This window comes from Anabrus simplex, chromosome 2, assembly GCF_040414725.1.
Source record: "Anabrus simplex isolate iqAnaSimp1 chromosome 2, ASM4041472v1, whole genome shotgun sequence".
NCBI lineage: Eukaryota > Metazoa > Arthropoda > Insecta > Orthoptera > Tettigoniidae > Anabrus > Anabrus simplex.
In genome coordinates, this window is record NC_090266.1 from 663,191,829 (window position 1) to 663,201,373 (window position 9,545).

General features: G+C 42.4%; 1 protein-coding gene across 2 annotated transcripts in view; it reads right to left on the bottom strand.

Moving 5' to 3' along the window:
• The window catches only part of LOC136863017 (inactive hydroxysteroid dehydrogenase-like protein 1), a 101,664-nt gene extending 92,519 nt beyond the window's left edge, over positions 1-9,145 (bottom strand). For both annotated transcript variants that reach the window (XM_067139324.2, XM_067139323.2), the window contains exon 1: positions 8,884-9,145. In XM_067139324.2, coding sequence (XP_066995425.2) covers positions 8,884-9,097 — 214 coding nt within the window. In that variant the 5' untranslated portion in view covers positions 9,098-9,145. The remainder of the gene's footprint in view (positions 1-8,883) is intronic.
• Positions 9,146-9,545: the final 400 nt, after the last annotated feature.

Genomic DNA, 9,545 nt, shown 5'->3' on the forward strand with positions numbered 1-9,545 from the left:
ACCTCTGTAAACCACAATATTTCGGTAACAAGTGGTAGCAGAGCGTGGTTGAATGGGTCTGGATAAAGCCCCTTTGATGGCACCTCATAGAATTCGAAACCGAACTCTAACATTTTTTTTTTTCAGTTTTTAGAATTTTCAAACTTTTGTCAGCATTTTTCTCACTATGTCTGGTTCTCACGAAGTCCTTGCACCTGGGTACCTGCGCGAGGAGGAATTAATCTACGAACTCTTAATTAGGAAAGTCCAGTCTGGTGGCATGGTTGCGGCAGATATTGCCAAACTTAAAGAAACTTTAGAATTTCCCATTTGTATCCCAGTATTTGGGGAGATAGATATTGATGAGGCTCTGTCCACCATCACTGATAACACCACTGAGCTAGCATCCGTTGCAAGTTTCTTTGAAGAAAGTGACCCTTTTACCAATCAGCTTAAGCGTGTTCAAGCTAGACTGTTCCATTTTTACAATAGGGCTACGGACCTATTGCCTCTAAAACTGAAGGATGATCATGCTAAGGAAGCTAGTAATTTATTGGAACATCTTTCTGACATGTCTAATAAGGGTTAGTCAATTGTTGTCCGCAGCCACTAGTGACCACGTTCCAACTGTAAACTTAACTACGGAAGAGGACTCTAGTAAGTCTGTTGAGAGTAGGAAATTGGAGGTTACTCAACAAACGTCTGCCCCATCGGAACAAGTATCTGTCATTTAAAACAACTTCCACCTTTCTTTATTAGTAATGCAGCGTTTGAACCCCCTTAAACTCCAATCCCATCCCCTATTATTTTGCCAGGTTTTAGCAGCTTGCCCCAGCCGTTAGCTACGTTGCTCAAGGAAATATCCAAATTTTTGGTAAATTCTACGAATGAGGTGATTTCTTTTTTTCAGATTCCTAGTTGAATTTCAAGATCATGCTTTGGTGTTCGCTCTCTCCCAATCACAAATTCTCCAAATAATTTGCCCCTATTCTGTAGGCATCCTCTCCGACAAATTGTGAAAGCAATAGCTGACAGATGTTCTACTGAAGACTTCCATGCCCATCTCCTGGCTAACTTCTTTCCAGCTAGAGCAAAGTCATCTCTAATACAGAAGTACTACTTCCGAGTCCAAAGTTTGGTTGAGAATTTGGCAGATTTCATCCAAGACATACAATTCTATACAAGGGTGTTCGCTCTCCATTTTCCTGAAGACCAAATTATGCAAACCATTCTCGAAGGAATTTCTCCATCTTATAGGTCGTACTTATGTTTTGCCTCTTGGCCTCAAACCTTCTCTGAACTTGAGGCAATGGCAGTGTCAGCTGAGGGAGTGAGGTACACTGATACCTTACGAGTCGCTAGGGAGTCCTCTCAGTCACCTAACAGTTCTCGGCCACCACCTCACCTTCCCTCCACGCAAGTGTTAAGCATGGGATTAGCAGAACACCTCAGGAATAAATGTCCCTTTGTAAAAATTAGTGAAACTAGGAATGGAGCAGACCCCTCACAGGGTTGTTTTAAGTGTGGGTCGTTCACTCACCTGGCCAAAAATTGTACTTCACCTAACAGCACACCTTCCTGTTCAACTTCTGGTGCTGCCTCCACTAACTTAGGTGATAGGAAGTGACTAGCGCCGCCGGCTGAGTCACCAAGTTCAGCTTCACGAGGCTCAACCCAAGTTAAGTCGGGCATCGAACCCTTCAAGGAAGATACCCTCTCTAATTTATCATTTGAAGGCCCAAGGGAATGCCTTAGAATTCCTTCTGAGACCCCAGGATTCGTGCCATTTCTTAAAATTGAGGTAAATAATGAACCTGTCACGACGTTATTAGACTCAGGGAGCGTTAGCTCTATTATTTCCGAGGAGTGGTACTCTAAATTGAAAGCCTGTTGTAAATTTCCAGACTATTGTCTGTCTTCTATTAAATGGGTTTCGGCAATTTCTTCACCTTTAGAAATTTTAGGCTTCATTTTTGCTAAAAGTTTGCATTTCCAAATTCACTTGGAAAATGAAGTTGTTTGTTGCTAAACAGTTGCCTTGCCCTGTAATATTGGGGGCCGATTTCATGTTGAATTTTGGTCTTGTGCTGGATCTTCAGAGGAAGTCGTGCACGTTAAGATTTAATAGTAACGTAAATATTTGTCTTTTAAAATGTAATTCTGCTTCATATTCATCTACTTCGCCTACCCAGAGTGAGATGTCATTAGATCTTAGGCATCTACCTGAGGACCAGGTTGAGAGTATTCGAAAGTTGTGACAGTCTTTTCCCGATGTATTTTCGGAAACCCTTGGTTTCACTGACCTTAATCGAGTATAAAATTGAGGTAACGGATTCAATTCCCGTAAGATTTTCTCCATATAGGGTATCTCCACCTAAAACAAAGGCCCTTAAGGAGATCATTGATCAAATGTTAAAGGATGGCATTATTCGAGCTTCAAAGTCGGCGTATTCATCACCCATTTTTCTTGTACCAAAACCCCAAGGTGGTTTCAGGCCTGTCACTGATTATAGGGCTTTAAACCGTAAGGTCGAATCGCAGTCCATGCTCCATCCTGATCTTCATTCATGTTTTTCATAGTTTCGTAAGGCTAAGTTCTTCACCATCCTAGATCTTAACCAAGCACATAATCAGATTCCTCTGGCGGAAGAATCCAAATATCTGACGGCTTTCGCCACTGATTGGAATTTGTATGAATAAAACCATGTGCCTTTCGGACTCCCGACGGGCGCAGCTGTTCTTACCAGACTATTGATAGGGTCTTCTCCAACATTAAATTTGAATGTCTCTACCATTATCTTGACGATGTCGTCGTATTTTCTGAGTCCTTTGAAGAACACTTAGATCATCTTAAGGAAGTTATAAATCGCCTTCATGCTGGGTTGACCGTTAAGTTATCTAAGGTGGCTTTTGCTAAGACTTCTATGTCTTTCTTAGGGCATATTGTGTCGCCCAATGGAGTTTATATCGACCATTCTAGAACTCAAGCAATTCGTGACTTTAAGCCGCCTAAGGACGTCAAAGGTATCGCTACGTTCATAGGCATGGTGAATTTCTTTAGGAAATTTATTCCCAACTTTGCTGATAGGGCGGTGCCCCTAATCCTACTTCGAAGGAAAGGTGTCAAGTTCGAATGGGGGCCATCACAGCAAGCTGCATCTGAAGATTTTAAGTTAGCTCTCTGTAACGCCCCAGTATTAGCTATGCCAGACTTCTCTAAGAAATTCATAGTTCAAACCGATGCCTCTTCATCTGCTGTTCTTCTTCAAGAAACCGAATTCAGAAGGCGGCCTGTTGCCTATACGTCTAGGACCTTATCGGCTCAAGAAGCCAAGTACTCCATCTATGAGTTAGAAGGACTTGCAGTCCTGTTTGCTTTGGAGGAGTTCCGCCTTTATCTGGACCATGTTAAATTTGTATTAGAAACTGGCAATCAGGCTTTAAGTTGGTTTTTAGCTAGGCCCCGTCATACTGGACATATCGCCAACATTTCGGAGATTTCGTTACATGAATGTATCAATTTGTGTATATTGTTGTATATATTATTTTTTGTCCTCTTGCTCGGTTTATGTGACAGGCTGATGACAACACTAAAAAAAGGTGCCGAAACCAGTACCACCAAAACAAAATCTCGGAGAAACCTAACATCCTCTTTGACTTCCTCATCATGGTTTTTAAAAGCATCAAGTTCTGAAATAGGCGTTCGATCTTTCACGCCATACATAACACCCTCTCGCACTACATGCCCCTACCACATCGCCCTCCAAACCCGCCTTAAAACACCTTCCCCTCATCCCACAAGCCCCTCCTCCCTTCCCCTCCTACCTACACCGCTGCTCCATTCTTGCTTACACACTTGCCCCAGTTCTCAACCCCTCTCCACGCATTAAGCTACACGGCACACTGTGAAAGGTGAGCCTCATACTATTTTTGCTTTATTTTGTCTTGCCTCCTTGAGCCTTCTGCATACTAAATTAGGTCTCCTTTCTTTAGGCCTCACGTTCCACATCGGACTGAGAAACCTTGGTCCTGCACACTAACATAGGACCCATATGTATACAGCTATCCACCATTTGATGTGCCGGTACAACATAAGCTTAGAAGACTGTCAAACAACAGTACAAAAGCTGCATCCCTCTTTAAGACTAATTTTACATATCAAAAAGAGTCAACCATCAAGATTTTTATATGTTTATCTAGTTTTTAACTCACATTCAATCATAAAATCAACATTAGAATGAGTGAATTCAACACCTACATCAAGAGACTATTACGCCGCTAACGCATTGTAAACACTACTACCTATTTTAGATATAATTTTTACTTTTAAGTGTGAACTATTGTTACATGAATGTATCAATGTACGTATATTGTTGTATATATACATAATTTTGTCCTCTTGCTCAGTTTATGTGATAGGCTGATGATGGCACTAAAAAAATGTGTCGATACCAGTACCACAATAAATATGTTGTAACATAATCCTGTGCAACAAAATTGTATTGTATTGAAAAGGTGGAACCCTTAAATTTAATTTGCCTTTGTCAAGCCAGCGTGTCGGCTTACATTTCCTGATTCTCAAAAACACATAATCCAACATACATCATTGTACTCTGTGGGATGCCACAGCGTCTTGCATCATCTGTTCCTGTTAGATTTTGTTGTTCAACAAGAGCAACTACCCGTTCAATGATTCGGGGTCTTTGGTGTGCCAGAATTGCTGATAGAATGACCTAACTGAATGTAATAAGCATGGTGGGGGCATCATGCAATCTAATGGGTTTGCCCACAGTGCTGACAGCAGAATGAAAAAACCATCCCAAACGGATTTGAACCAGCCACATTCCCACTGTGAACCTGAGTCCGTACCCACTGGGCTACTGCGCTTCATGAACAGGCAGTGTAACACTCCTGTTGGGCTGTGCTACCTTCCACCTCGCTCGTATTTAAGGCCATTTACAGGAAAATGTGCTATCTAATGGCTTCCCACATTCTCAGATATTCCAGTTATGACAGCACCTTCCATATGAGCAATGTTTCGTTGCCGCCAAGTATCGAACTATGAATCGCAATATCATGGTTGCACTGTAAAGCATCTGCCTGGTGTGAAAATGGGAAATGATGGAAAACCATATTCTGGGCTGCGATAGTGGAGTTCGAACCCACTACCTCCGAATACTGGACACTCGGCAAATTTAAGTGGTGCTCACTTTCTTTGTAAGCAAGTATATCTCCATTATCAATGCATCAGAGAGACAATATTGATACACTATGTGATCAAAAATATCCGGACACCTGACCGAACATGACGTACAAGTTCGTGGTGCCCTCCATCGATAATGCTGGAATTCAATATGGTGTTGGCCCACCCTTAGCCTCGATGACAGCTTCCACTCTCACAGGCATACGTTCAATCAGGTGCTGGAAGGTTGCTTGGGGAACGGCAGCACATTCACTGCACTGAAGAGAGCTCGCGATGTCGGTCGGTGAGGCCTGGCACGAAGTCGGCATTCCAAAACATCCCAAAGGTGTTCTATAGGATTCAGGTCGGGACTCTGTGCAGGCCAGTCCATTACAGGGATGTTATTGTCGTGTAACCACTCAGCCACAGGCCGTGCATTACGAACAGGTGCTCAATCGTGTTGAAAGATGCAATCGCCATCCCCGAAGTGCTCTTCAACAGTGGGAATCAAGAAGGTGCTTAAAACATCAATGTAGGCCTGTGCTGTGATAGTGCCACGCAAAACAACAAGGGGTACAAGCCCCCTCCATGAAAAGCACAACCACACCATAACACCACCGCCTCTGAATTTTACTATTGGCACTACACACGATGGCAGATGACGTTCACCGGGCATTCGCCATACCCACACCCTGCCATCGGATTGCCACATTGTGTACCGTGATTTGTCACTCCACACAACGTTTTTCCACTGTTCAACCGTCCAATGTTTACGCTCCTTACACCAAGCAATGACCTGCGTGATGTGTGGCTTACCAGTACGAGCAGTCGCTCGACCATGAAATCCAAGTTTTCTTATCTCCCGCCGAACTGTCATAGTACTTGGAGTGGATCCTGATGCAGGTTGGAATTTCTGTGTGATAAAATGAAATGGTGTATGGCTTTTATTGCCGGGAGTGTCCGAGGACATGTTCGGCTCGCCAGTTTCAGGTCTTTTGAGTTGACACCCACAGGCGACCTGCGCATCGTGATGAGGATGAAATTATGATGAAGACGACACATACACACAGCCCCCGTGCCAGCAAAATGAACCAATAATGGTGAACATTCCCGACCCTGCCGGGAATCGAACCCGTGACCCCTGTGACCAAAGGCCAGCACACTAACCATTTATCCATGGAGCCGGACTCCTGTATGATGATCTGGATAGATGCCTGACTATTACACTTGACGACCCTCTTCAACTGTCAGCAGTCTCTGTCAGTCAACAGACGAGGTCGACTTGTACGGTTTCGTGCTGTACGTGTCCCTTCACGTTTCCACTGCACTATCACATCAGAAACAGTGGACCTACGGATGTTTAGGAGTGTGGAAATCTTGCGTACAGACTTCTGACACAAGTGACACCCAATCACCCGACCACGTTCGAAGTCTGTGAGTTCCGCGCCCCATTCTGCTCTCTCACAATGTCTAATGACTACTGAGGTTGCTGATATGGAGTACTTGACAGTAGGTGGCAGCACAATGCACATAAGATGAAAAACGTATGTTTTTGGCAGTGCCCGGATACTTTTGATCACATAGCGTATGTTACTCGTTTTCCCATTTCAGAGCAACTGACACAGTGAGTGAGGGGTCTATGCTGAGATTTTGCTAAATCTGAGTAATAAGTATCTTTCTGTTGGACATACATTCATCTTTCAGGGTGCATAATATCAAAGACATCTGTAGGTTCCTCCCTTCTTATTTTAAAGAATGTAATTCCAGTGAATTATTCATCTCATGTTTATGCTGCAAGACAGCGAGCTATGTCAGGTGGAAAGAAGCATTCATGATGCGTATGGACTGCCAGCAAAACGCGAGCTGGCCAAGAGCTGCATCTGTTCTCAGTCGCATGTTAGTTGTGTACAATATGGTGGACGGTGTAGGAGAAGTAGCAGTGAGCAGTACATCTTCATTATAGACTGTTATGCCTTTCAGCATTCAGTCTACAAGCCTCTGTGAATTTACTAACAGTCACCACAATCCTCTATCTGTAACTAGTTCTGTGGCCCCATTTAGTTCTACTATACCTCTTATGTTTAAAATCATTAGAAACTGAGTCTAACCATCATTGTCTTGGTTTCCCTCTACTTTTCTTATCCTTCATGACAGAGTCACTTTTCCTCCTGGGTAACCTATCCTACTCCATTCACCTCACATGACCCTACAACCGAAGCCGATTTGTGTGTACAACTTTATCCATAGAGTTCATTCTTAAGTTATCCTTTATCTCTTCATTCAAAGTACCCTCCAGCTATTGTTTCCACCTGTCTTTACAAGCATCATTCTTGCTACTTTCATATCTGTTTCTTCTAACGTATGAATAAGATATCCTTAGTCCACCTAGCTTTCATTCCTGTAAAGCAAAGTTGGTCTGTAAACAAAGCGATGTAAACATAGTTTCATTCGAGTGCTGACTTCTTTCTTACAGCATACTGCTGATTGCAACTGCAAGCTCACTGCATTAGCTTTAGAGCACCTTGATTCAATCTCCCTATACTACCATCCAGGGAGAACAAAAGTCTTAAATACTTGAAATTATCTACCTGCATTTTATGTCCTCCTTACTCCTGCCATCATCGGTTATTTTATTACCCAAGTAACGGTATTCATCTACTTCCTTTAAGACTTAATTTCCTAATCTATTATTTCCTGCATCACCTGACCTTGTTCGACCACACTCCATTAATTTTGTTTTGGACTTATGTATTTATTTTCATCTTATATTCCTCCTCTAAGACTCTATCCATTCCATTCAGCAATTTCTCCAGATCTTTTGCAGAGCCAGATAAAATAACAATATCATCTGCGAATCTCAGAGTTTTGATTTCCTCTCCTTGGACTTTGATTCCCTTTCCAAATTCCTCTTTGATTTCCTTTATCGCCTGTTCTATGTAAACACTGAAAAGCAGGGGGACAAAGTGCAGTCTCGCCTCACTCCTTTCTGGATTGCTGCCTCTTTTTCAAAGCCCTTGATACTTATCACTGCAGGCTGATTTTTGGATAATTCTCCTTTCTCGGTAGAGTATCTGATCCCAATCACCTTCAGAATCTCAAGACAGCTTGGACCAATCAACATTTTTGGTTGCCTTTTCGAGATCTACGAAAGCCATGTACGTGGGCTTGTCTTTCTTAATTTGGACCTCTAAGATCAGACGTAAAGTCAGGATTGCTTCACGTGTCACCACATTTCTTCTGAAGCCAAATTGATATTCTCCCAACTCAGTTTCAACTTGTCTCCGTTCTTCTGTAAATAATAGTGTTAAAATTTTGCAGGCATGACATACTAAACTATTTGACAAGGACCTGGATTGTATACTGATACGTTTTCCAGTATGCAAGTATGACACACAGTGAACAGACTTAGATAAAAGCTTCTAAATGGATTGATGATGTTTTCTTGACGCAGTAGAGTTATGAACATTATGTAGACTGCATTTGTGTATGTATTTTTATGTATAAATATTTAGGCCTACATGCAATCTACTCAATGGAAGGTACCAAGATACAGTCCTAAAACACTCACACCAAACGATAAATGAAATTAGCATTCCAAACAGGAAAACCTGAAAGTCCAAGCTCAAGTGGAGTATGTGGGTATTAGAAACAGATCTAGATTTTAATAGTATTTACGTACACACCCGATTGAACGCCTAAAAGTGCTCGAAAGAAGAACTCACCTGCCCATTCCCCAAAAGAATTCTTCAAATCTGCATTGGTCCACAATTTAGAGATTAGATGAGTCTTCAGGCCTTTAAATAACGTCCACGCGAATTGTAGGACAACTTTTCCCGTGTAACATATGCCTATTATGGCAAAAATATCGTTGTACATTTTAAGATCACGAATCACCAATGTCGTTAACAGAACCGCCGAATCCGGCCCAAACGTCATGCCGATTATAATTTTACCTTCCCCAGCCCATCACTTAGTACATTCAGCTGCGCGCGGAACGACTGTCATTTGTTTCCACTCTCGGGAAGGATGTTGTCAAGAGGCGCTCAGTGCAGCCAACATCTATACTTAGGAACTCATGAGTGGTAATTCGACAGCTGGTGGTGGTGATTATTGTTACATTGGTTAGACCTTTGGTCTGGATTGGTACTTGCCGTGCGAACGGTTAGGATAGGATCACGACAAGACCATTGGTCTGGACGGTTAGAAGCCGCGAAGCGGCCCTAGACCCCTAGTTTCCTGAGGAATCGTGAATCAAGGACCTCCATCGGTGAATGGTTGGCTGTTCAAAGAGATCTTGCATTATTGTAGTAACAAAGTTGTAAAAACCTATTGAAATTGTTTAAATTTTGTGTGTGTGTGTGTTTTTTTTTCCATAGTGCTATTT